The 26,938-nt window shown below is 37.5% G+C and overlaps 2 protein-coding genes across 2 annotated transcripts; one reads left to right on the forward strand and one right to left on the reverse strand.

Annotated features, from left to right (window-relative positions):
* The first annotated feature begins 4,100 nt into the window (after positions 1-4,100).
* LOC114474587 (sialate O-acetylesterase-like) lies at positions 4,101-19,361 on the forward strand. Its single transcript, XM_028465003.1, has 10 exons — positions 4,101-4,327; positions 5,876-6,037; positions 6,199-6,353; positions 10,762-10,900; positions 11,415-11,580; positions 11,660-11,742; positions 11,821-11,954; positions 13,332-13,486; positions 17,785-17,971; positions 18,058-19,361. The coding sequence occupies exons 1-10, from the start codon at positions 4,267-4,269 to the stop codon at positions 18,322-18,324; spliced, it is 1,509 nt and encodes a 502-aa protein (XP_028320804.1). The 5' UTR covers positions 4,101-4,266; the 3' UTR covers positions 18,325-19,361.
* LOC114474588 (transforming growth factor beta regulator 1-like) lies at positions 19,356-26,938 on the reverse strand. Its single transcript, XM_028465005.1, has 9 exons — positions 25,999-26,938; positions 25,782-25,852; positions 23,880-24,115; positions 23,678-23,814; positions 23,432-23,578; positions 22,058-22,155; positions 21,878-21,988; positions 20,851-20,999; positions 19,356-19,729 (listed from the first exon to the last, which is right to left on the reverse strand). Exons 1-9 carry the CDS (start codon positions 26,005-26,007, stop codon positions 19,641-19,643), a joined length of 1,047 nt encoding a protein of 348 aa, XP_028320806.1. The 5' UTR covers positions 26,008-26,938; the 3' UTR covers positions 19,356-19,640.

A 26,938-nucleotide genomic window follows, 5' to 3' on the forward strand; every position in this document is an offset into this window, starting at 1 on the left:
TCATGTATTACTGGTTTTTCAGCCTATTTGGGAATCGATTAAAAAACGAATCAATAAACAGGAATCAATAAAGCATCGTAATCGCTAAATCCTTATATCAATATACATCCCTACAAGGCGGATCGTATTTCCATCCATTTTCTGACCTACTTGCTCCTTTTCAGGGTGGTAGGGGTCTGCTGGTGCCTATCTCCAGCATTCTTCATGTGCTAGACGGGGGTATACCCTGGACAGTGGATTGTATTTCACATATAAATATTGACCTGATCAATGGTCGAATCACAATAATCTCCACAAAAATGGAAGATCTACAGGTCAGGACTGAGTGGATTTCCTTCTGCTTCTCTCCAAAGACACAATGAACTGTTTGTATGGCTTTGTATTTGTCTTTGTATTGACTACAACTCATTGTATCGCACGATTACACATTAATTTGTTGGATCTCCTGAGTCCTTGCTGCAACAGATGCGCATCACATATGGAGGCAGTGGGGATTGATGGACAGCGCTGTAGTTACGAATCCAGTGGAATGTTGGCCTAATGGTGCTCGTAAAAACCTGGAATGGAGTTGAGGACAGCTTTGCTGGAAGTAATTCTGACATCAAACATGGCTGAAGCTAAAATAATATGCTCTTTTTCTTCTTTTTCTGTTTTTGTTTCCAAAAAGTTCCTTATTCACACGGCAACATTTTCAAAACAATCTCTGTTTGCAGGAGACTGCGGGAAGCATAAAGAAACAACGTAGTATACATGCAAGGCCAATAGATGACGACATGATTTTGCAATGAACAAAAATAAGCGCATGCGCAGAGACTCGTCTGCCGAGCACAAGTAAGACTCTTTGGAATTTAACTGAACTTCTCTAATAAAGTGTTGACTTACTTCAGCCCGACACTTGGATCAGTGGAGACGCATTTCATGCCTGCGCCAGATTCTGACGACAATCGCAGTGTTGTTCTTATACTATAGCTTATTTAGCTTTTTGCCTGAACCCAGGGTTGGGCTTAATTTCTATCTTTTTAATACAAACACTGGTTGTACTCGGCCCGGATGCTGCACAGTGAAAGAACAGTCGTTATTTCAATAAGCGCTGGATGACACACACTATTTATATAAGTTGTACACAACAAACACTAATGAAGCAAAAACCAGCCATAATCAATACATTCCATGTTTAAATGTATATTTTTTCTAACTGAAGTGTTGCAATGTGAAAGAAGCTCTGAGCACAAGTCCTCATTTGGTATTTACTGCCACCAGCATGGGCACATCTGGATCATTCTGGTCTTCCATAGGAGCATAAACATTGGAATAGATTTTTTTCCACAATCGAACATTTGCTCGACCATCCCTGTGGTGCAACTATGAGCTCTATTGAATCTTTGCAGCTCAGATGTCACCAAGTAGTAGTCCACTTTGTTGGCCTCTCACAAACTCAGCATACAATAAAGAGTTGTGAAAGATCCTTGATTCATGTGTTGCTTCTTTCCAACGGGCAACAATGTCAGAAAACTCTAAATTGTGAGTGCAGTGCATACAGTCTGAACATTGATAGAAAACCAGTTATTATAATTCCTGTACTCCTCAGCATCAGGAGTTGATGGGCACTTTATTTCAACATGATGCCCATCTATACAGCCAATCCCTCCTGGATAGTTCCCATATTATGGCTTGCTCAGGTGCATCAGGGAACGTAGTGTACAGATTTATCAGTTCATAAATGGCACTGCAGACATTGTGAACTGCTCTACACACCACACAAATCACAAGTTTCACAATGAAAGGTTCCAGATGCCAAGATTCTCAAAGTGTTCGAGGGAGAGAACTGGGTAGTGTACAGGCCTTCCTCTTTGAGATATGGAGGAGAGTTTAAGCTCAATCAAAGTAGTTACATCAAGTACATCTTCTTTGTACATACGAAAGCGGTCTCTGAAAGTTATTTCATCAAACTGATTCAATTGATTACTCCTGTCTACAAGTATTTGTCTGGCTGGACTTTGATCATTTAGATCAGGGGTTCCCAAACTTTTCAGTCAGCGACCTCCAAAAAACGGTGACAGAAACTGCCGACCCCCACTATCCTAGGTGGTGAATGAATACTTAAGAAAGCATGCACACAGGACTGGTGCATTTATTACCTCAAACAAACACAGACTTAACAGCAACAGACATTTACATGTTATCAAAACAAGTAGCCAAGGGAGGTTCAGACTCTTGAATTGAGAACCACTGATTTAGATATCTCAAAAACTTCAAGCTCCCAAACCATCGGCGCTCCGTTTCACAAACATTAATAAGCCAAAGATGAACCTGCCTCTTTGCAGGATTAATATAAACTTCAATTTAGTCCTAGAGTAGCTCTAATCTACCCTCTTGCAATTGGCTTTGTTTAATCCAGAACAGATTAAATCTATGACTATTTTAAGATTGAACTATGCAAATGACCTAAAGTTAAGCCAAGTCTGGGACTAGCCTTAAGCCTTGTCTGTGAAACAGGAGTTTTTGTCATCTAGTTGGTGTTCAATCGGTTTCATTCCTTTACTTGCTTTCATGTGATCTAATAAATACTGCAAAATAATAAACAACCACTGATCTCAAAGACAGAATTACTGTGTTTACCCAGATATGATTGGTGCCAATGTTTACCACTTTTTATGTTGTAAATGTTGAAATCTTTAGTTTCTTAGCATTCCAAAAAAAAATGTTTTCATGCAGGCAAACTTCACACCCTCCTGTGGTAAATAGAAACCTGGCAGCAAAGCTGTTGGATAATTAACACACACCTGCTTGAATTTTTCATGTTGTTCTTTGAGTCTATTGGAGTTAATTACTTTGGCCTTCATAAGGATGCACCACCCAGCAGTTCACTGCTTGAAGTTTCTGCATAGAATATTTGACACGCTGTGCAACTACTGGTATGTTTGTAGGTTAATAACAGGGTACCAGTGATGGTTGTGGTTAATAAAGAGGGAGCTGTTTCACAAACCTGATTACCAACATTCCCTGCTCAGCCAAACCCTGGAGACAAAACATCCACATGCTGGCAGGAGATTCTGCGTTCTTGTATACAAAAGTAACTCAGACGCATTATCTCCAGAATGCAGCATTGACTGTGACCTGAGAGTTAATACAAAACATGAGAAATACTATAATGAGTTAAGGAGTTAAAGAAAACAGCTTTGCCATCAAATAAATTATAATTGATTACTAGAAACCTTTAGTTGTTTTTTTTGTTTTTGTTTTTTTCCTCCATCTTTCCAATACCAAAATAAAGGAAGAAATCCCATACATTGAGGGAGAACACATTGCTCCTTGTGCTAGATGAATGCCAAATCCTGTGATATTGCTAGTCACAAGATACACAAGTCACAAGAAGAGACTGAGCCTTTTTTTTTTGGTCAAGTTGGTGTGATAAAACTAGTGAAATCCAGTTTCTATTGGGTTTAACTACCAAGTGAAGACTCTGTTATTATTATTATTATTATTATTATTATTATTATTATTATTATTATTATTATTATTATTATTATTATTATTATTATTATTATTATGTGTAGAGTTTGCATTGACTCCCCACGTGGCTTCTCTAGTTTCCTGCAACATTCTGAAAACATATATGTGATAATAGCTATTATATGTGTTATAATGTGGTTGTGTGTGTGTGTGTGTGTGTGTGTGTGTGTGTGTGTGTGTGTGTGTGTGTGTGCGTGTGTGTGTGTGTGTGTGTTAACAAACTCACTGTCTTCCTACAAGTAAAATAAAAATCACTTGCCTGTATTTCACTGTCTTTTCCCCCTGAGGCATTAATATCTATTTTGTTTTTCATATAGTTACTAAGCCACAGTAATAGTGTGGTTACATAAGAATGTAACCATAAAGTCTTTTAATTTATTTTTTTTTTATATGGAACTTAGTCAAACAATCGTAATTTGGCCAGCATTAAAATTTCAAATTTTCTAACAGTAAGAACAAATGTCTCTCAGAATCAAATGCTGTAAATTTGAATAATTAAATAATTATAATTTAATTCCTGCTTGCAGACCTTATTTTTTTCCGTCAAACTAAACATAATAAATGACCGCGCTCTGTCGAGCTTTTATTTTGAAAGTCAGCTGTACCTGTAGTTGGTGTCACCTGCTGGAAACTCGTCGTCTCCACTTCTGGTTTTCCCGAGTAATAACATAAACAGTTTAGTGTTTAATGAGTGTTAACGGTGGTATTTTTGGTTAGGCTTTATTGTTTTAAATCTCCAGCTTTTCACCCATCATGGTTGCACCACTTTGTGCTGCGGTTGTGGTTGTTTTTTCTGCTTTTTTTCCGGGCATTGGTGAGTAAAGATTGTATTCCTAATGTGAGTGATTTTTGCGTTTTAGCAGCATCTCATGCACTGCTAAAGCTGTGTACGGCTTTTAATGAAGCCATACACTAATACGGCCTTATTAAAACCAACTGTGTAAGATATTTCTGCTTAAAATGTGAAAATTACAAGTTTTCCTTGAACGCATCTTCCCACGCGACCCAACTCCGTCACTAGTCCTTTTATTCGTAAAAAAAACAATGTATTTTGATTTAATTAAACTGTTTTTTTTTCTTTCCTGTTTGTTTTACGCACACACATTCAGTGAATGATTATCTGATTATATTTCTAGACTTTTATCATGTTAATGCTCCATTTGTAAGTAATTGTCATTTTTTATGCTGGTTATGGTGTTTGTAGGTACTGATAAATGATGTGTATGCTCATACAGTTCCTTTTTAAACCACACTGATGCTATATTATTAACGATTTTTTTTAAATCATAAATCACTTTATCAACTTCCTATTGCGAAGCCTGTTCACATAGATCTCGTGACAAACTCTAGGCCCGGGGGCCAAATCCGGCCTTTTAGAGCATCCAGTTTGGCCCACAAGAGAAAGCAAAAATGACAGAGAAAACATAGAACATTGTGTAAAATACAGAACAATTCACTTCACAAAGTCAATGAAACTCTACAATATTTCATGTTTGCATGTTCATGTGGAATTGTTTGTTTTGTTTTTTTCTTAAGAATTTTATATTTCGATAAACGCTATGAGATGATTATTGAGTTGAATATTTGCCAGGGCTCACAGTTTTCCCGTCCTTATATCACATGATGGCAGTCAATTTTAATCTCAAATTGTTGAAAGAACCTGAAATATTCCACAGATTTTTCCCCAAAATTAAATAAAAATTTCAAATTCAAATTACTCACAAAATCAAGGACATTAAGTGAAAATCCTGATATCTGTCACTTATTGCTTGGATATTGTTGGTACTTTACTTACCTTCTATGTTATTTATGCGTGGAACTGGGGATGTCCCGATACATTTATTTATTTATTTATTTATTTTTCATTTCCGATATGATACCGATATTGCAGCCTTGCGTATCAGCCGATACCGATATTGATCCGGTACAATATCAGCATGAATCATACATTCTTTTTTTTTTTTTTTAAACTAAAAAAATAACACTCATTTTGTAGTGTAGAATGTTAGAAAAGGCTTGATCAAGTGATGTTCCTCAAACAGAGAACAATAGTCAGTAACAGTAGGTATGAGATAAACTGACTGATTATTAACCAATTGGTTACATACATTTTAACCTTCAATATAATATCTACAGTACTATACAATTGAATAAAAAAAATGAATTATAAATAAATAATAACAATTGGAAATTTGAATCTGATATTTGTTTTCAGGCTGATATCAGACCGATATCGGATCGGGACACCCCTACGTGGAAGTGCGAACTTGGGCACAATAACATTGAATATGCTTGTTTTCCTCCCTACAATCTAGAGTTTGACCCCCCTGACGTATAGCTTCTGTGTGCTCCTATTGGTTAGATGGGAGGCTGCTCTTTGCCTCGTACTATGGCGACCACATGGTGCTGCAGAAGTCTCCACAGAGAGCTGTGGTGTGGGGTTATGGACCTGAGGGTGCAAAGATCACTGTGTCTCTGTCAGGACCAGTAAACCAGGAAGCTTCACCAGTCACTGTGACCAAAGGTAAATTAAATCAAATCAGGATTTAGTCTGACGTCCTCAAAAATCATAAATCTGAGTCACTGATTAACCTTTTTCTTTGAGTAATAATGGATAGTAGAGCTGATGAACATGAAACTTCCCCCAGTTCTGGTGACACTTATCTAATTTGACCATGTTTACAGGCATCTGGAAAGTCACCCTTGACCCTGTTGATGCTGGAGGTCCTTACACAGTGAACGTATCTTCTACAAACTATACAGCCATTCTGAAAGATGTGCTTTTTGGAGACATTTGGGTGTGTGGAGGGCAGAGCAACATGTTCTTTCAAACTTCACAGGTAAAGTTTACAGTCAGTGGAATGAATACTTGAGCTTATATTCATCAGTTGTGTCATTATTTAAATTTTGGTGTTCTGGGTTGTGAGCAGGGTTAGGGTCAATTACATTTTTGCATTACAACTACGTTTTCAATTACCCGTGTTCAATTGCGATTACAGTTACCAGCATTCTTTCCCAATTACAATTCTCTGAAAGTCCATTACAATTACGTTCTCAATTACTAAAGTTCAATTACAATTAATCACGATTACTTAGCATGAAATAAATAACCTAATAAAAGTGAACCTTACTGTTAGCGTCTCTTATGATAACAGGTCCTAAATCAGCTGTAAAATACACAAAAAATCAATATCTATCATCTAATTTCTTTCCTATTTATTAGTTACCATGTTAGGCTTCCTAATCAATGGAAATATAGATTTTAATATTTTTGATGTGGGCATCCGAGCGTTTTTTGTCTGTGCACCCCTAGAATTCAATTTTTTTAAATGATAAAATGTGGGATTGCTTGATATGAATCATATTAATAATAATTAACTACATACAGTATGTGTAGAACTGTTAAATTATATTGACAATTTTTATATAATTTTCATGGCAATTACAAATACAAGTCAATTATCTAAAGTAAATTACAATTTAATTACAACAACATTTTTAACTTTACAATTACAATTGTAATTGTAGTTATTTATCAATTACACGATTGCAATTATAATTGAACCCAACCCTGGTTGTGAGTGATTTTTCCCTTTAGGGTATTAGTGCTTGAGAGTTTGAATGCCTTTCTTCATTGACAATAACGATAATTAACTCTAAACAAAACACAAAGAAAGTAATAATGAGAAAACCTAAAAATGTAGCAGAAATTAATAGAGAATTAAATTTAGACTGCATTAGATATGTGACCGGGAACTAAATGTTACGGTTAGGGATGTAACGATTCACTCAGCTCCCGATACGATTCGATTCACGACACTGGGTTCACGATACGATTCTCTCATGATTTATTTTATAAAATGGGACTGTAGACAAATGATGAATGAAAAATATTCCTTTATTTTTTTGGGGAAAAAACTAGAAAATACTGTACTATTTTCCTTTTATTTTTGTCAAAAGAATCCCTTGATAAACTATTCAAAACAATGCAATTTAAAAATAAATCTTGAATGAAATAAATGAAGGAATAATACAAATGAAGAAGGAGCCTATTAATTTGGTTCTGGTTCTATAGTAAACAATGCAAACTGCATACTAGTTCTTTCTCTTTTTAAAAGTGAAACTGAAATTGTATTTTGTGCCTTAACAATTGGACTTAAAAAAAAAAAAACAGTCTCCACTGTATTTATGTCAGATATTTGTTTGACAAGCAGAGGGCGCTGGTTACCCTGTGGTTGATTGGCATGCAGTTATTCTAGCATTGAAGAAGAGATGCTATGCTAGCAGACAGAGCTAATAGAAAAATGTCTTTTACAGATATTCACGTAATATTACAGATATTCTTTCGGTGCTAAAGGGGTAAGGAATCATTTATGAACATGTTTAAGAGTAGAAGGCGGCCAGAAAGAAAGTAGTAGCAAATTCCGCCCGCTACCTCAGCATTTGGACAAGAGAAGGATAGATATATAATATATATCTATATGTATATGCTGTTTAAAAAAAGTACTGCGATTAAATTTTCAGAGAATCGATGTGAACCGTGATACCTATGAATTGATTTTTAACTGCCTTACGATTAATCGTTACATCTCTAGTTACGGTGGAACTAAAGTGCACAATATGATTTACGTCGAAATGTACTTCACATGGAGCAGAACAATAAACAATAGGGATGTAACGATTCACTCAACTCCCGATACGATTCGATTCACGATACTGGGTTCACGATACGATTCTCTCACGATTTATTTTACAAAATGGGACTGTAGACAAATTTTTTTTTGGAAAAAAAACTAGAAAATCAGTACTATTTTCTTTTTATTTTTCATTGTCAAAAGAATTCCTTGATAAACTATTCAAAACAATGCAATTTAACTAAAAATAAACCTTGAATGAAATAAACAAAGGAATAATACAAATGAAAATGAAGCCTATTAATTTAAATTCTGGTTCTATAATAAACAATGCAAAACTGCATAATAGTTCTTTTTCTTTTTAAAAGTGCAACTGAAAATGTATTTTGTGCCTTAACAATTGGACTTTTAAAAAAAAAATTACGTCATATTTGTTTGGACCAGCAGAGGGCGCTGGTAACACAGTGGTCGGTTGGCATCCAGATATCTTGCAGTGAAGAAGAGAAGCTATGCTAGCAGACAGAGCTAATAGAAAAACGTGACTTTTACAGATATTCAAGTAATATTACAGATATTCTTTCGGTGTTAAAGGGGCAATGAATCATTTATTAACATATTTAAGAGTAGAAGGCGGCCAGAAAGAAAGTATTAGCAGACTCCGCCCGCCGCCTACACTACACTCTGGTTAAAAAAAGTACTGCGATTCAATTTTCAGAAAATCGATATCAACCGTGATACCTATGAATCGATTTTTAACTGCCTTACGATTAATCGTTACATCCCTAATAAACAAACTTTCCATATCTGACTTGAAAAATAATTATTTGCCTTTTTTGTTTTCTTAAGCTTTTTGGTACAAATAGAGGATTTTCACGACGTGTCATCAACCCGGAAGTCGCCATTTTGGCAGCAGCAAAACAAACCGCACGCACACAAGCAAATCCTGAATTTTGAGAGGAAATGGTGAATTATTGCGATGGATAAACCACAGAAAAGCTCCTCAAAATGCGTTATCGAAGTAAAGGCATACAGGGAAGGACTTGGTCCGCAGAAAAGGGCACGATATTTGGAAAAGTTAGACTTTATTGGTGGTGCAGATCCATTTGAGTCAGCTCCCTCATTTTGGATCAAGATCCGGAGAGTCTTCCGTCTATTATACTGTTTATCCTGATATCGTCATCTACCTGGTTTTCGCCAAACCCATACGCAGCGCAGCGTAAGACTTTAAATTTTATAAAAGTTTGGAGGTCTATAACCAGATGTTGTGTGGATCAAGTCATCAACAGATGTGACGTGAAGGCCAAAGTAAGTAATGTAATAACGGTAAAAGTTCAGACCTTTTACCTGGAAAACAATTAGAAATACAGCACATTTTTGCTCTACATTTTAACAACTGTGTTGTTATTGTAGCAGGCTATTAAATGTATTTATATAAAGCCAGTGCCACATGCATTTATGTGAATTTTATTATCATAATCACACTAGAAAATTAGTTCAGCGCCGCTGCTATCAACAATTCACTCACTTGACAAGAAATGGGTCGAACAAATTTGGATGTTGTCCAGATTTGTGTCGTAGATCCTGTTTAGCTTCGCTAGCCACAAGCGCCTTCTTTCCTCTGATCATTTTTGACATTATTCTCCCTGATTTGTTATAACTTTTGGCACTCTATAAAACTCCAAAAAATTTTTATGGTCTGTCCGATTGGTACAGCCAAAAATACGGCAATAATTCATTGTTTCCTCTCGAAATTCAGGATTTGCTGGTGTGCGTGCTGTTTGTTTTGCTGCTGCAATATTGGAAATATGGCAACTTCCAGGTTGATACTGTTACTTTTCCCCTGTTAGTTAAGTAAATGTGAAAAAAATGTACCGGTAATTTGTCAGGATTATTTGAGGGGTAATGGGCACAGGTGGGGCTTGAAAGTTCACCTTCGTGGCAGCTGGTCAAAAATAAATAAATACTTAATGTCTGTCATGTTGGACTTGTCTTTTATTTTGAACTATACTTCTTTTTTTTTGACAGGCATCCTGTGAAATGCATGTTGCATAGGAAAATATATAGGTTTATGTTTTAAAAAAAAGATTATAAGTGTGTTTTCAACAGCTACAGTGGATATAAAAAGTATACACACCTCTGTTGTAATGCCAGGTTTTTGTGATGTAAAAAAAAATGACACCAAGATAATTAATTTCACAACTTTTTCCACCTTTAATGTGATTTATAACCTGTACAATGCAATTGAAAAACAAACTGAAATCTTTCAGAGAGGTGAAGTAAAAATAAAAAACTGAGAGAATGACGTTGCAAAAGTCTGCACACCCTTTTATAACTGGGGACGGGGCTGAATAAATCCTAAATAAAACAAATTTATTTTGAAAAACTAAATGTGGTTAGTTGAATTCTAAAAAAAAAAAGAAAAAAAGTGGGTCAAAATTGAATGACCGTAGTAAAATGTTGCATTTTGTACCAATTCACATGAATAATGTTCAATTCATTGATTTTTTTACACAAAACACAGGCATCTCAGATGCTCTATTCCTATCCAACGAACAAAGCAGGACATTTTTAGTGTTTCTCTGATTCTCTGAAAAATGGTGAATGATTCTCTTAGGTGTTCAACGCTTCAGAAGAGCTGGCCCTGGCAGCAAAGTATCCTCACGTGAGACCTTTCATGGCAGCTTTAAAAGAGAGTGAAACTGAGCTGCCTGACCTGATTGAAGTGAAGCTTCCCTGGTTTGTGGCCAGAGCTGGTAAGATGATGCCCTTTTCTTCTTCATTGATTGATTATTTACCTATTTTCATGTAACATATTTGGAGTTATTCACTATAAATTCCTCTTTATCTGTCACTTTCACTGTGAAAGAGCTGTTCCATGTCAGGTAACAACTCAAAATTATCAACTGTGCATCTGCAGGTGTGGGGATGTAAGGTCACACATGGTTAGACACGGACAGACAAGTTTTACACAGCTAAAAGAGCGTGGGGTCAAATTGACCCCAGAGGAACACCAATGCGTGCAATATGCGTTCAGCACAATGAAAAAATAAAATATCATCATGATGATTTTATGCTTAATTAATTGTACCCATCAAATTAGGAACATTTATGAAATATGATTTAAAAAAAAAAAAAAACAAAGTCTGTTACTACTTTATGAATGATGAACATTGAATGGGGGTCAAATTGACCCCAAGGATAATAGGAGGGTTAAACTTTCTGCTTCCCGATGATTGGGCTTACGCTTGTTTTTTTTAAACTTTACAGACGTACTGTCGGAGTTTTCGGCTGTGTGCTGGCTTTTTGGACGTTATCTGTATGACACCATGAAGTATCCCATTGGACTGGTGGAATCCTGTTGGGGAGGAACCCCTGTGGAAACCTGGTCCTCCTCTCGAGCTCTGCATATGTGTGACCTGGACAAGCTTGAAGTGTAATGACACAAACAAAGACAATGTTTCTATGCTAATCAGCCTAATGCTAATTGAATTCCTGCTGTCCCACCCTTTCAGTCCACACAACAATTCCTTGTTATGGAACGCAATGATCCACCCATTTGTCAACATGACCATCTATGGAGCCATCTGGTACCAAGGTGAATCTACACACGTGCTAAACAAATGCTTAGGTACACAACATACACTACGTGTGTAAAGTCATTTCGCTCTTTCAGGTGAAGCGAACACAAAGTATCATCAGGACAAGTATAACTGTTCCTTCCCCGCTATGATTGATGACTGGAGGATGGCCTTTCACCAGGGCTCTGGAGGACAGACAGCAGCCGACTTCCCCTTTGGATTTGTCCAGGTGTGTCACACATCATCTCGTCACCCTCATAACAAAAGTATCAAAGTAATTTTTTTGCCCAGTTTTAGATTGTATGTCTACTTCATCTTTTTTTATTAAAGCTAGGGTTGGCGATTTTCTCCAGATACACTTTTTAAGTTTTTGGTTGAAATTTTCTTTATGTCCTTATAGCAATTAAGATCTTAAGTGCTCTGAAAAAGGGACGAAGAAAATCCATCATCTGTAGCAGCTGTAAACCTGTAATAACTTCGACCAATGGAAAAAAACTAACAATTTTTTTAACCAATCACGTCTCCCTGTCTCCCTGCTTGTTCTCGATCCCTCGCATGCACGAGCTTTCACTGAAAGCGCGTCACCGCTGACAGAGTTAAAACAAAGTTTTTGGTCATGTTTTTAACATATATAACGGTAAAGTTTATTGTTTACTTATTGCTAAATGAGACATGAGACAACAAAGTTTTTACACAATACAAACGATGAGCTGAGCTCCTCTTCTGCGGCAGCTGTGCGTGTGCATGTGAGTGAGACGGAGCACAGAGGGAAGGGGCGAGGGGGGGTAAAGGCGGAGCAGTTGGGGAGGCTACATTCATAATCATGCTAGCTTTTGAAAATTGCCTACCCTACCTTTAAATGCACTATTCCTGTAGTTAATATATGGAAGAGAAGAAAGTGACATAGCAGCTTAACACTCCGGTGTTTGAAGCAGCTGAATTACTCAGCGCTTCAGGCTGTGTGTTTATTGCAGCAGCAGCAGCAGTGGAGACGGACTCACAATCACAATAGCCACTTAGTCATGTGGTTTACTGTAATGTGCAGTTTTTTGGCTGAAAACAATAACAGTGTTTGGTTAGCAAAAAGAAAATCGCTTTGGTGATCACTGATCTGCCTCGCAAGAGCAAAGCATGAAGTCAGCGTCTACAGACACGCCTACTCATGAAATGCAACTCTGGAAAACAGGCAAGTTTGTGAAAATAAACCTCAAATACTATGTTGTTGGGGTTCTTCGAACAAATGGAGATGGGTGAAAAATAGCATGAAATGGGACCTTGAAATAAAGAAGTAATCTCAAATACTTGTTCAAAATCCAGATGTTTAAGGAAGAAACAAGAAAAAGAACCTTTACATAAAAATGGGTATAAAAGGGATCAAGTAAACAAGCTCGTGGTTTGAGTTTGTGACAGTGGGCTGGGGTAAATATAAAAACAGATTTTTATCCTTTGAGCAAAGGCCTTTGAACCCTCATGCACTTCCCTAGAGCTGCTCCTGAGAGACGGGTTAACAGTGATTTCACGCTCTGTATGTATGCCTATGCAAATGATGTGATGAAGTGAATTCTCAAACTCAAAGATGTGTTTAAATCCTTTCTCTCTTGTGTAGTTATCCACCAACAACAAAAAGAACATCGACGACGGCTTCCCAGAGCTCCGCTGGCACCAAACAGCAGACTTCGGATTTGTCCCAAATGCCAGGATGAAGAAAACCTTCATGGCTGTGGCTTTTGATTTACCAGATGAAAAATCTCCCTACGGCACGTAAGGATTTCACTTAGATATTCACAGATTTATCTGAGAGCTTCTTTTTATATTTTTTTTCTCATTTGCTACTTTTAAATATGTTGAGACTCTGCACATCTGTATGAAACCTCAAAATGACACATTACTCACCATCACTAGAGGCCCATCCCCAAGTTTTTTGGAAAAGTGAGAAACTAGACTAAGGCTACGTTCACATTGCAGGCAAAAGGGACCCAAATCACATTTTTTGGGGGGTCAAGTGACCATTTTTAGAAGCAGTGTGAACCCTCAAATCTAGCCCTTACTGTATCAGATTTTTTCAAATCAAATTTAGAACACAATGGCTACATTCACACTGCCAGTCCTTAATGCTCAATTCTGATCATTTGCTCAGATCCGATTTTTTTGTTTGACCGTTCACAGTTAAGTGTGATCTGTATCAGACTCCAGTGTGAACTGTTTGCGGCTCCGAACTGACCCACATGTGCATTTTTGCGTTTGTCTCAAAGTTTTTGTGCACTGGAGCCATAGGATGAATGAACAGAACGAGAAGAAAGAAAGAGAGAGAGCCAAGTACAGTTTTGTGCGAAAGTCAGGGCACCCCTTTAAAAACAGCATATTTTATATATTTAAAAATTTCTATTCATATTTACTGTCTCTCTGGTATATGGGAAAAAAAGACAATATTGTCAGGAAACATTAATGCATAGTTACATTTTATTTTATAAATTGAACAAAATTACAAAAATGAAAAACATAATTTTGGCATGTGCAAAAGTCGGGGCACCCTACAGCATCAGTACCTTCAGTACTTAGAAACACCCCCTCTGGCAGATATCACAGCTTGTAAATGCTTCTTATAGCCAACAACAAGTCTCTGGATTCTATTATTTGGGATTTTTCCCCATTCTTCCTTGCAAAAGGCTTCCAGTTCTGCAATATTCCTAGGACGTCTTGCATGCACAGCTCTTTTAAGATCTACCCACAGATTTTCGATAATGTTTAAGTCGGGAGACTGTGAAGGCCATTCCAAAACCTTCAGCTTGCGTTTCTTGAAGTAGTCCATGGTGGATTTGGAGGTATGTTTAGGATCATTATCCTGTTGTAGAAGCCATCCTCTTTTCAGCTTTAGCTTTTTATACAGATGCTGTGATATTTGCCTCCAGAATTTGCTGGTATTTAATTGAATCCATTCTTCCCTCCACCCGAGCAATGTTTCCTGTCCCACTGGCTGCAACACAACCCCAAAGCATGGTGGATCCACCCCCATATTTAACAGTTGGCAAGGTGTTCTTTTCATGAAATGCTGCTCCTTTTTTTCTCCAAACATACCTTTGCTTATTGTGGCCAAAGAGTTCTATTTTAACTTCATCAGTCCACAGCACTTGTTTCCAAAAGTCATCAGGCTTCTGTAGATGTTCTGTTGCATATTTTTGACGTAGTATTTTATGATGAGGTCGTAGATAAGGTTTTTTTCTACAGACTCTTCCATGAAGGTCTTGTTTGTGCAAGTATCGGCGCACAGTGGAAGGGTGCACCACCACTCCTGAGTCTGCTAAATCTTCCTGGAGGTCTTTTGAAGTCAAATGTGGGTTTTGGTTTACCTTTCTGACCAGACTACGAGCTGTTCTCTCCGAGAGTTTCCTTGGTCTTCCAGATCTCTTCTTGACCTCCACAGTTCCCCTCACCTGCCATCTCTTAATTATGCCTCGCACTGTGGAAACTGCAAGCTGAAAACGCTTTGCTATCTTCTTGTAGCCCTCCCCGGCATTGTGGGCATCAATTACTTTCATTTTTTCTGTCTTACACAGCTTCTTAGAGGAACCCATGGTTGCTGAGTGTTTGTACAAAGTTTGTGGAGTCGCCGTATTTAAGAAACCCTCAAATTGGCACCAGCTGGCACTCCCTAATGACAATTGTTGACACATGCTTCAGGACCAATGAGCTGGTAGAGGTCTGAGCTTGTAAAAAGAATCTGACACTTTGAAACTCTCAGGGTGCCCCGACTTTTGCACATGCCAAAATTATGTTTTTCATTTTTGTAATTTTGTTCAATTTATAAAATAAAATGTAACTATGCATTAATGTTTCCTGACAATATTGTCTTTTTTTTTCACATATACCAGAGAGACAGTAAATATGAATATAACTTTTTAAATATATAAAATATGCTGTTTTTAAAGGGGTGCCCTGACTTTCGCACACAACTGTATTTCTGTTTTGGCTTATTGTGATGCTGATTAGCTTTTAAATGCAGACCAGTTATAGTATGAACCTTCAAGCTTTGACCCAAACCCAACAGGCATTCGGATATTTACTGTATATCAGAGCCCGACCTGAAACCGACAGTTAAAACCTCCTTTTTTCCTCATACAAAATAACATATTTACGTTTGTTTAAGTGGTAAACCCGCTTTTATTAATAAACAACTGTTATTGTCAACATCAGATCAGTGCATGAGGTAACAATCAAACGTTAAACACAAACAGGCACAGTGTGCGCAAGAAATAGTGGATCTATTTACTAGGGATGTAACGATTCACTCAACTCCCGATACGATTCGATTCACGATACTGGGTTCACGATACGATTCTCTCACGATTTATCTTACAAAATGGGACTGTAGACAAATTTTTAAACTAGAAAATACTGTATTATTTTCCTTTTATATTTCATTGTCAAAAGAATCCCTTGATAAACTATTCAAAACAATGCAATTTAACTAAAAATAAATCTTGAATGAAATAAATAAAGGAATAATACAAATGAAAATGAAGCCTATTAATTTAAATTCTGGTTCTATAATAAACAATGCAAAACTGCATTATAGTTCTTTTTCTTTTTAAAAGTGCAACTGAAAATGTATTTTGTGCCTTAACAATTGGACTTTAAAAAAAAAAAACCCGTGATTACAGTGATTTACGCCATATTTGTTTGGACCAGCAGAGGGCGCTGGTAACCCAGTGGTCGGTTGGCTTGCAGAAATTCTTGCAGTGAAGAAGAGAAGCTATGCTAGCAGACAGAGCTAATAGAAAAACGTGACTTTTACAGATATTCAAGTAATATTACAGATATTCTTTCGGTGCTAAAGGGGCAATGAATCATTTATTAACATATTTAAGAGTAGAAGGCGGCCAGAAAGAAAGTATTAGCAGACTCCACCCGCCACCTACACTGCTGGTTAAAAAAAAGTACTGCGATTAAATTTTCAGAAAATCAATATCAACCGTGATACCTATGAATCGATTTTTAACTGCCTTACGATTAATCGTTACATCCCTACTATTTACATAATCCAGGTATCAAAGATATAGATAATCCATGTTGGATTGTATCAACAGTGGATGCTTCAAGCCTGTCCCTCTCGTCGATGGTGAGCAGACCTGCTACAGCTGTTACCGTTAAGTGACATTAACGCATCAAATCCACTTTCACTGTTCACACTGAGTTTGTATTGAAAAAAATCAGATACGTAACGGATTTAGGACCACATATGAAAGTGACCTGGGTCGGATTTGAAAAAAATCAGAATTGTGTTTAACAGATCGGATACAGGTCGTATATGGGCAAAAAGATAGGATTTTATGAGCATTTGCCTGCTGTGTTAACGTAGCCTTTCATGTAGTCCCAAATCAGATACAGATCGGATTTTTTTCAAAGCGATCTCAGTGTGAACGGCTGAGGTAGATTTGATGCGCGTTTAATACGTTGGCGTCACTTTATAGTGACACACGTCATCATTCTGCTCAGTGGGAGCTTTGCAAAAATAGATGATAGCAATGATGAAACAAGTCAATGGAGGGGCAGCGAGGTCTTGGGCGTAATGAGTACCAGTATATGGGGTGACACTTCCATACAAGCAAAGCTTGAAAGTTCATCCCACTGCACAAAAACTTTGAGACAAACGTGAAAATGCAAACTTCCTCCATGTTTATGTTTGTGCGACAGCGTGCATCATGTGGGTCAGTTCGGAGCCACAAGCAGTTCACACTTGAACTGCTACACAAATATTCCAATTGCGCTTAAAGGCTTGCAGTGTGAACGTAGTGAGTTTTCATGTTGTTGCACACGTGTCATTGTGTAGCTCAAGTTGCTTTTTCCATAAACATGCCTCTGGTTCACACAGAAAAGAGCTCAACGTTCATAACAGAATCATTTGACTTCGATATGTTACAGCCTTAGAGACCAAACCCCATCGCTGAAACTAGACATTAAGCTTTTTTTTCATAAGTCGAGATGTTTTTTCCTGCGTACACCAATTTTTGGAAGGCCTAAACTCATCTGTATCATATTTGATTGTTGATCTCATTTTTCAGGATCCATCCACGGGACAAGCAGGACGTAGCCCTCAGACTGTTACTGGGAGCCAGGGCTGTGGCTTATAATCAAAAGGATGTTCTTTTCCAGGGACCTTTCCCGCTACAAATTGAGTCTTCTCAAATGCAAATCAATGTTACCTACGACCAAATAGTTAAAGTTGATTCATCTACAACAATCTTTGAGGTAAAGCTGTCAGATCACTCTGAATTAGTGCATCCAGTCAAAGGTTCAACCCACAATCAACCATTTTTTGTGTTTATTCCCATCAGATCTGCTGCTCAGAGACTGCAGCACCTTGTGGCAGTAATTCCCTCTGGGTTCCAGCTTCCATCATGAACCGGGGTCCATCCAATGTCCAGCTATCTACATCTTTGTGCAACTCGTCCTCGGTCGCTGCTCTTCGATATGCGTGGAAGGATTGGCCCTGTAACTTTAAAGCCTGTCCCATCTATGACGCCAGCAACACTTTACCTGCACCGCCTTTTGTTGCCCATCGACGCACAGGAGGAAGAAACCATGAAAACGAGCTCAAATAAACGCCGCAAAGTGCCAAACTCATGCATTGTTTTAGGATCTATTAGAATGTGTGTGAACAGTAGAGGCTGGGATTATAAATTGACACAGACATAATCCAAACGTTAAATTACGTTCTATGATAAACTACAGCAGGGGAGTCAAACTCATTTTAGTTCAGGGGACAAATATGGACCAAGACATTAATACAATCTAAGCAATAAGTGACAGATACTAAAATGTTATTTGATTTATTCATTTTTTTAATCATTTTTTTTTTATTTGGGGAGATTTTGAGAAAAAAATGTAATGAGAAATTTCAGGATTTTGGAAAAAATGTAGAGTTCTTCCAACAACATTTTACAACTGAATTATTTGGTCATTTACTCAACGATTTGTGAGTTTTGTTTTGAACATATTTTTGTTGTACATGCACACAGACTTTTTTTTCTCCTCATCCATCAATAATACTTTGTGGTACAACACTTTAAAATACACCAAAAGGTGAAATTCAAATTCTAAAATGAGCAAAACATCAGAAATAAATAAATTAAAAGGCATAAATTCCAGTTTAGATGAGCGAGCAGACAAATAAATGATGTATAACATGAGCTAAGGGGTACATGTGATAAGAAATAAAAGCTAAGGGGTACAGGGGGCAATAAAGTTAGTAAAACACTTCTATAAGGTTATTGTGGCATTTTCAAAACTGAAAATTAACAAAAAAAAAAGTTATTAAACCTAAGCTATTAAAACTTTGATTTTCATTTTATTTTTAATGTTTATTCTTTTTTTTTGTTTTATCAAATATTTTCTTGCTGTTGAACTTAGATTATATTAGGGAATATGTTTTTTTTAACTGCACTGCTCTGAATGTGAAAAGTTAAAGCTGGTGAAAGGTTGTAACATGTTTACGCTACAAGTCATGACTTTGCGAATTTGCACAAATGAATATCAAACTGATCGATATTTAATCAAAGCTGTTTGTGGGAAAAGTGATTATTTGATTCACTCTTTGTTGATGCTTCACCTGGAAAATACAGTATACTTCAACTTTAAACAGCTTAGACTTTTTTTTTATTTCTATTTCACACAATGGTTGGCATTATAGGAATTTATTAAATCCTGTTTGGGGGAATGAGTGTAACAACTGTTGGCTGCCAATGCACAGTTAATAAAGTCTGCTTTGTAACAAGATGTTTGATACATGAATGTTAATACTTGCACTGATCTAACCAACAATCCTTCTGATAATAGCAGCCCAGCACATTGTGAGCTGCTTCATTCTGAGTCTAAAGTATTTCTGACTGTTTCATCGTCTACAGATGGATTTAGAATCTCAGGAGCTGAAAAAGGAGGTGGAAGGCTTCATGGTGAGGGAGGTCAGGTGGTGCTGATGAGATGAGCTGGGAGACTGTGGTGTCTGTCCTGAGGAAACACAAGCACAATGGTCAGGTTTGTGCTGAATCATCATAAGCCTTAATAATGCTTTAGATAATAACAATAACTATTTTCATTTTTAACATTAAAAACTTTATTTTTATCCCTTAGGATAGAAAAGTCACTTTTTTTTTTTTTTTAGCAAACAAACACTTTCCTCTAAAGAAATGCTAATCTCTTTGGTGCTAACACTATCCGTACGGTTGCCGTATCAATATCGACATTCTATCCGTACGCAGCGTCCCTCATTGGCCAGTTCAGGTCACGTGACTAAGACTAAACCTAACCCTAACAATTGTTGCAATATAAGGTTATAACCTAACCCTAAGTTGCTACTTACGTGTACTTCGGTAAATGTACCAATAGCACCGAGGGTTGTCCGCACGGCAACCATACAAATAGACACTTTCTTCCTATTTAGGCTGTGTTCGAAATGTCATACTAATATACTACTCACACTAAGTTTGACGTCAAAATGAGTATGTAGTGCTTTCACATTAGAAATACAAGAAATACATGTACCATGTATAATACATCGGGACATTTTTAAGTATGCACGGTGGGCTAGTCATACTCAACTGTCCCATGATGCATTGTGAGCGGAATGTAAAATCATCTGGGACTGGCTTCAAGCTAAAAGCAAACACTCCTTTTTCAAAACAAAAGCGTCTCTTCTTGTCTTCCATTAGTTTTTTAACACTTTGGTAAACAGAGCTCTTGTTTTGAAGTTAACCGGAAGTTTAGTCAGTTAAAACTGACGAGCAGATCTTCGAAAATCTCCAAAATGCTGGAAAGAAATGTGTTACCGTGTGTTTTATGGATCAAATGACCACATGTTGATATTCTACTTAGTCACTTTCTCACTTAAAATGTTTTCAGAACTTTCAAAGGTTTTTGTTTTAGGTTTGAATAGGAAACTTGGAATACACTTCAGTGGGAATGGTCATCATCCTAACCATACTTCTAGTAAAAAGTAGACAGTATATACTCATTGAGTTTGTAGTGTATAGTATGGAGGGTGCCATATCAAACACAGCTTTAGTCTTTATTCAAAGGTCACATTCCATTAGAAAGCACTGAAGACACAGTATGTTGTTGATGTAACCAACCTGGAATGCAGTGCTCAGTTTTAATTTTCTCTTCGAAACCTTGATGTCTGTGGTAAGCATCAAAGTTGACGGAGGCGTCGTCCTCTGAGAGGCTGTGAGGGACGTGACCGTCTCCAGGGCGACACACCTCAAAACGAATCCATCTGTAGCTAAAATAAAACAAAAACAACATGAAAAGAAGCCTTATTTTGGAACAAATGTACTAAACGCACGCATTTTAAATGTACTTAATATGAACATAAAGCATTTTTAAAAAGTAAAAGTGAAAAAAACAGATCGATTACATAAAATCTGACTGAATTCTCCCTAAAAAAAGCTGAAAATGTATCTCAAGCTTCTTATGCTAAACAAACATAACTGAATAAAAAAAATAGTAGGAAAAAAAGTCTGAGGATATACATTTGCTTTTGTTCCATGTTACTGTGTAATACAGTGTTTTTCAACCTTAGGGTTATGACCCCATATTGGGTCACCTGGAATGTCTAGAAATTGATCAACTTAATTACTAAATAAAAACATGTTTTTTTAATTATGATTATTTTTCCAATTAAAACAACACAGTTTTAAACAATTGTATTCTATACTTTCACTTTCTCAAATATAAATATAGTTTAAATCAGAATCAGAACAGTTTGAAGAGATGGTGCAAAAAGACAAACCAGAAACCTATAATAATAATAATAATAATAAATATAAATAAAATGCAGTACAGAGTAAATTAAATAAATAAATATTTGATGCCCAAGGCAAGAGTGCACTTTGACATGTGAAGTGATTTTAAAGGGTTTGTTTTATGTTTATTACACTTGTTAAAATTATAAATTAAAAAAAAAAATGGGGGGTGCAATTTGGCACCCGAGACGGCCGCCTGGGTTGCCTGGCAGGGAGGCTGGCCCTGGTTAGGGGCCACTAGTGTAATAGCTTATCTGGTTTAAACCAGTTGCTCCAATGAATGAACAGGAACCTGTTTTCACCACATTGATGCATTTCCAGTGAAATCCATAATTAGTGAGCAGAGCATATTTAACTGCTACATTTACGAGCCCCGGGACAGCTCTGGATCAGATTCTGGATGGTGGGATGAGAAAATCCGAAGAAGTCGGCGCCGGACGGCACGATGGGCATCACAGATTTAGAGCTGATGGTAAAGAAATGATTAGAAAATACTCACTGGGAGTTTGTGCTTCATGGTGGAATCAATGGTTACCTGACGGATGCGATGGCCTTCAGGAGGTTGGAATGACACGTCAGGGCTGAGGAAGCAACGATGGCATTTTGAGGATCTTCTTCAGGGACAATCTCAAACTGTGGAGATGGAGAGAAAAAGAAAGTTACTAACTTTGAGTTTATTGATTCTGAAAAATGACTTTTTTCTCCTTTTTTAACCTAATTGTAAATATTTACAGAAATGTAAATAATGCGCATATTAATACACATTTACATGTAAACATGCCAGAATGGAGCATCTGGCTAAAACACTCCTGCAGTCTTAAAGGAGTGTGATGGTGACATTGAAATATACAGTATTACGGTATAAATCAAAATAAAATATTACTCTTTCATTGACTTTTATTAGTTCTGAATAACAGGGCAGATCCATAAAGCTACACATCTAACTTCCAACTGATTAGTGACTAAAGTAGTTAGTGTGAAAGGAGCAGGACTTCTTTTTACACTAGCGAATAAATAACAAAGTCCCAAGTCCTCAACTTTATATGCAAGTCTTAACAAGTCATGAGTACATAAGACATACAAAAAAATATAAATAAAAAGAGTACACAATGTATCACAGCTAGAGCCGTTTTACAGAGCAAGTTTATTCAACTGATTTAAACAATTAATTACTTTAACAGAGTACATGTTTATCAAATAAAAGTGATATCATCTGACATAATCCTTTTAAAAACAAATCAATCCAGCATCTTTTTAGATTTTTAATGGTTCACAGTTCCTCTGTTAACCAAACAAACAATAATAATACTAGGAAATAAAACAAGGTTGCGATTTAAATTTAAATCTCTTGGAATCATTTTCTCTGTTGAACGTGCACTACCAGTGAAACGCGTACAGTATATGACAGCTTGTTTCACTTATTATTTATTCTGTAGCGGATCAAACTGTGGTTTTACTTTTGACATAGTATGAAAATAGTTGGACATCACTGTGGCAACGTGGACAGAAGTCTGCGTCTGTGTTAATTAATCGAGCAGCAGCAGCTGAGGCACAACTCAGGCATGCACAGAGCAGCTCTACGACGCACGAGTCTGTGTGCCTTAAAACGTAACTAAGTCCATATTTCTAGTTCAAAATAATGTTTCATCTTATCGAGGCGCTGCACTTATTCCATTGTTAGAAGCGCTAAGAGGAAAATGACTTAAGCAGACGAGAAAATGTGCGTAAGGCCAGATTTAAATGGGAACGCCCACATTTCAGAGTCACTCCACCCACAGTGCATAACTGGGATGAAGGCACGCAGCAGCTGACTTTAGTACAGGGAGAGAATAGGGCGCAGGCAAAAACAGCGCCACTGTGTGTCTTTTTGGACTAAGGCGCATGGGAGAATAGAGCCCATAGTGCGTACCTGTGGACCTGCTCCTCCATCCTTGATCTGGCAGGTGTACAGACACTGCTGGTCTGGGTTCTTCATGCCGGCAAAGACTCTGGTGCTGCAGAAGCCCACTGGGTAGATGGCACACTCATCATGGAACAGCACTCTGTCGATGATGATCTGCAGCAGCCAATGGTGTGCAGTGTGTTAATCGTGCATTAAGTGCTGGAAGGACTTTAGTTGAGGTGTGTAAATCATAACTGGACCTAAACCACAGACCTCTCCCAGACTGCAGACTGTTAAACCTCCCAGTACGATGGGAAACACAGGACGACCAGAGGAGTCGAGCGGGATGGGCTGCACCAGCCTCCTCGACCCGTCAGCTAGCTTCCTCTTCTTGGAAATCTTCCTCGAACCTAAAGACAACACAAGATGAACCCAAAGTCTTTCTCTTATTCCTCATCTCCGTTTAAAAACTCACACTCTTCTTTGCCGTTCTCTCTCCCGCGTTCTTTCCTTTCCTTCTTGGGTTTTTTTAGCGCTGCGTCCTCTGATGTTCCTGACGTGACACTGTGAAGTGGAGCCAGGCTGGAAGCTCCTGGAGGAGCCTGGTTTAACGACACTGGTGGTGCAGGAAGGTGTGAGCTGGAGCTGGGTGTGGGCAGCATTTCACCCTCTGACAGGGACTGGTACTGTAGCAAAGACTTCAGCAAAAACCTGGAAAATAGAAGGAAAAAAATATATGTTTTGGCAAATATCGTAAAAAATAAGAGCCTGTAAAAGGACTGGGGCGTGTCTTTTCTTAAACATTTTCTGCACCATCCCCAACTGTCTGTGGTCTGACTTTTATTAAGCATCGCACTCCAGGAACCAAAGCTTTCACCACTTTTTGACAAGTACAAAGAAAAATGCATGTTTTATGTTATAATAGTCCTTTAAATAAAGAAAGAGGTTGTCAATAATTCATTGACTTTCCCTTATAACTGCCTTCCTTTGCAATATTAATACATTACTGCAGCAATGTAAATATGTCCATGCTTTTTTCATATTTCCTTCACATTTAGTCTTTATCAACATACTTTACAGGTTGTCATTTGTGCACAAAAGTAAAAAAAAAAAATTGTTTATTTGTATCAGGAACATGCTTTCGCTCTATGATGCATTTTAAAAAGAGAAAAAATATCGATTATGTATGGATTATGTATTTTACATAATCCACCTGCGGGGGCTCTTTATTTGAATAGCATTTTTTTAAATGTGGGTGTCGACACAGCTTTGGAAGCCCTTCACGCCATAAAAGACGTGGTTTTTCCACTCAAAGACTGTTTTACTTCAAAACTTCAAAGTCGACTCGTTTTTTTTCTTGTTTCCTGAATTGCAGCCTTTCAAGTTTGGGTAATTTGCCTGGTTTCACAGTGAGATTTGGATTTTACTTTGATGAATCACTCAGCCTGAACCAGCAGGATTGGAAAAGCACACTGTTTGGAAACATTACACACCCTGATTTAGCTTGCAACCCCGAGCTGGGAGGAAATTCAGCAAAGAACATTAAAAAGCTTCAATCAAAGCCAAAATCTGGGCTGCAGGTATTGTAATAAGGGTCAGAAAACATGACTCGACAACCGTTAAATAAAAATAAATAAAAAAGAAGTACAATTTATTTCATTTTTCTTAAACTTGCGAGAACAAGAAAATGGTAACTAACTGTAATTCAAGTACAAATATGAAAAACAAAAGGCATTTTTATCAAACTGTCAAATTACATTTTTAAAATAAGTTTTTTTATAAATGTAATACGACAGATTCTAATCCTGCTAAGTTCTTTAAAAAGTAACCTCATACATCTATAAAAGTCTCCAGTATGTTTTATGAAAAAATGCATAGAGGAGTGAGGTAGTTCAACAAGGTCTGATGTGTTTCACTGACACCTAGCGACTAAGTGTTTACTTACTTGGCATATGTTAGCGCCATTAAATGTTTCTTTTTTGCTTTTTTGTTTTGTTTAAAAAACATGATTAAAAAAAATCGGTTAGGACATTTTTTTGGATTGATTCGATAATCGTGCAGTGAAATATCGCAATATATCAGCCAATCGATTTTTTCTTCCACTCTTACTCCGCAAGATATTACATTACATCCGTATTCGGGCGTTTCCGTGAAATCCACATCCTGGCACAGCTTTCAATTCGTGAAAACACCAGAAAAGTCTCTTTGTCAGTGTTTTTGGGCCATCAGTAGTGGATGTGAACTACTTTTGGATGAAATACAGGTAGTTTAAAAATTGTTATTTATCATCCCCAGCAGCTGTATGTGCTGTAATGCGTTTAATAATTATACTATCATTATTATTATTATTATTATTAAGAGGCTGAGTTTCACTCACCTGCGCTCCTCCTTTGCTTTCAGAAACTTCTCCTCCAAGTGAGCAACCTCATCACAGAGCGCTGCATTCTCCTGCAGGTATCAACTGTATTAACTCCAACTCAGATAGATGCCATCATCATGTTAGTAGTTCATTCATTCATTCATTCATTCATTCATTCATTCATTCATTCATTCATTCATCAGTCCTTTATGAACACAGGGTATACCGTACTTACAAATATCATTGCACGAGCAGCTTTGCGTAGCCTCAGCTATTTGAGCCTGTACTTCTCATTTTGGGTTTTTCGTAGACCTCTTTTGATCTTGGCTCTGTGCTCAGTGTTACTGGCCGGAGACAGGAAGGTACCCGAGCCTGAACTGGAGATGGTGTTCTGCTGTGGAGGGCTGAGGAAAGCCTGCAGGGCTTTTTGCCGCTCCACGTCACTCTAAAGGACAAACAGAGAAGAAGACAAACACACACACAACAGACAAATAATGCAGATTCCAGGTGTTACGGCAAGATTTGCGGTTGACCTCATTTGGAGACATGATTTATTGCTCTGGTTGAATGATGGAGTCCAGTCGGAGCATTGATGATTTTATAAAAAAAAAATTATTCTAAGCTAAGTAAAAAAAAAGGACAAGGATGGAACAAAAAGAAGTGACCGTCCCGGCCAGAGGTCCGATGATCGAGTGACACACAGTTCTGACACACGTATATCCCTGCAGTTCCCCCTCCCTCCTCCCCCCTGGGAGATAAAGACAGGACAGAGTGGAGGAGGTGGGGAGAGAGAAGAAGAAATAAACATTTTCTTCTTCTTGGGTCAAACAGTCCTGGTATCTGCTTGATTGTCATGGAGATGGAGGTGTGTGCGTTTTATGTGTTCGTGTGTGTGAATGGATGTGTATGGGGTGTGCATGTGAGTGCGTACACATAGAGTGCCTACGCATCTGTCCTTGGGGTTGTTTTGGGGAACTATGTGAGTGTGTGTAAGCATATCATGTGCTTTGGACAAGGCGGTCTGACCCAGAAGAAATGAGAATCACACAATGGAAGTTACCCAAGGCTTAAGGATTAAAAATATATGAGTAAATATATTATTAAGCATAACTAATAATTTCGCCTTAACATTCCCCACTTTTGGTCGCCATCAACGACCAAATCAAGAAACAAAA

This window comes from Gouania willdenowi, chromosome 13, assembly GCF_900634775.1.
Source record: "Gouania willdenowi chromosome 13, fGouWil2.1, whole genome shotgun sequence".
NCBI lineage: Eukaryota > Metazoa > Chordata > Actinopteri > Blenniiformes > Gobiesocidae > Gouania > Gouania willdenowi.

Coding starts and splice junctions, on each gene's coding strand:
- LOC114474588 (XM_028465005.1), bottom strand. Junction 22,156..23,431: donor ATGGAGGAGCAGGTCCACAG/GTACGCACTATG, acceptor CCATCTCCACAG/TTTGAGATTGTCCCTGAAGA. Junction 19,730..20,850: donor AACTGAGCACTGCATTCCAG/GTTGGTTACATC, acceptor GTGTTTCCTCAG/GACAGACACCACAGTCTCCC.
- LOC114474587 (XM_028465003.1), top strand. CDS start 4,267: ATGGTTGCACCACTTTGTGCTGCGGTTGTGGTTGTTTTTTCTGCTTTT. Junction 11,581..11,659: donor GACCTGGACAAGCTTGAAGT/GTAATGACACAA, acceptor CCACCCTTTCAG/TCCACACAACAATTCCTTGT. Junction 13,487..17,784: donor GAAAAATCTCCCTACGGCAC/GTAAGGATTTCA, acceptor CTCATTTTTCAG/GATCCATCCACGGGACAAGC.